Source organism: Penaeus monodon, chromosome 29 (assembly GCF_015228065.2).
Source record: "Penaeus monodon isolate SGIC_2016 chromosome 29, NSTDA_Pmon_1, whole genome shotgun sequence".
Lineage (NCBI taxonomy): Eukaryota > Metazoa > Arthropoda > Malacostraca > Decapoda > Penaeidae > Penaeus > Penaeus monodon.
In genome coordinates, this window is record NC_051414.1 from 8,361,527 (window position 1) to 8,362,895 (window position 1,369).

A 1,369-nucleotide genomic window follows, 5' to 3' on the forward strand; every position below is an offset into this window, starting at 1 on the left:
TACTTGTGCTGGATGGGGGTGACTTCCTTGGTTCGTAGACGGGCTTGGGCACGGCCACGTCGTAGGTCTTCTCGATGATCTTGAGTTCGGGGCGAACCTCGGTGACCTGAGGAGTGTAGGAGATGACGGGGCGACCGAGGGCTTTGACGGGCGTGCGCTGGACCAGGAGTTCGGGGGCAGGGGCCTCGCCGGCGGGCACGGGTGCGGGCACGTTCAGGTTCACGTTGGAGTAGGCCACGGCGGCGGGGGCTACGGCGGGAGCTACGGCGGGAGCCACGATGGGAGCCACGGGAGCCACAGCGACGGACTTGACCGCCACCTGAGGGGCGATGGCCAATGGGACGGGGGCAGAAAGCACGGGCAAACTCTTGACGTCGACAGCCACTGGTTCAGGCTCGGGGAAAGTCTGAGTCACCTGGCGAATCTCGCCGTCAACAGAGTATCCCGGGACTGCGGCCGCCACGGCAGGTGTGGCCAAGGGCACCGCTCACCCACTGTCTTCAGCTCGACTCCGGTCGGGACGTGCGCCGTCACCTGGTGTCCTACGGTGGCAATGCCAGCGTAGGGCAGGGCGGCGGCGTGGATGGCCACGGATCCCGAAGGAGCGGCAACACAGCCGGCTACCAGCAGGGGCAGAAGATACTGCGAAAGAGAAATAATAATCAGATGTAACGTGATGACACACTACTTTGCTACACTTCCAGCTTGGCATCATTTATAAAACAGGGCTTGTCCACATGTTTGTTTTTTTCGCAGAGAACTTGATCAGATATACGATGAATATAAGCAGCATGTTTTAACTGGGCCAAAGATGTTCTCACTCAGACATAACGAGATGTAGCGAATAACACTGATATTCAGTAAATCACTTTAAAATATCACAAACACATCAGAAGGGAAAGACCGCAAAAGGACGGAAAAACGATGCTAGTAGTTTAAAATATGAGAATATGATCCTTCCTTCTCTCTGCAGGAGAAGCAAAAACTCACCAGTGGGTTCATGGCGTCTACTTGGCTTGTCGAGTTCTGGCCTACCTGTAGATGATGGTCGGGAGTTTATATAGGAAGATGGGACGACCCTGTCCTTGGGTAGGCCGCGACCACACCCAGAACGCCCTCCTCGACACGGGAACGACGCCTCTCCCCTCCTTCCCTCCCCCCACCTGTTCTCTTCCTTCGCTGTGTGATGTGGACTCGACCCTTATGTCGGGTTGAAGTTTCTAAGGAAGGAGAAACCTGTAGCGTTGTTTTCTTTTTAGTTTATTCTGTTATTGCTGTATTTATTACGAACATATAAAATATTCTAGTAGTATTTATTACGAGTATATAAAATGTTCTACTAGTAATATGCAAAATGCAATGCACTAGA

At 53.3% G+C, this 1,369-nt stretch overlaps 1 protein-coding gene across 1 annotated transcript in view; it reads right to left on the reverse strand.

Moving 5' to 3' along the window:
* LOC119591718 (calphotin-like) overlaps positions 1-1,002 on the reverse strand; it is a gene marked incomplete in the record, with an annotated part of 1,528 nt that extends 526 nt beyond the window's left edge. Inside the window, 3 exon segments of the mRNA XM_037940466.1 lie at positions 1-487; positions 535-642; positions 991-1,002. Coding sequence (XP_037796394.1) covers positions 1-487; positions 535-642; positions 991-1,002 — 607 coding nt within the window.
* Between the last annotated feature and the right edge of the window lie 367 nt (positions 1,003-1,369).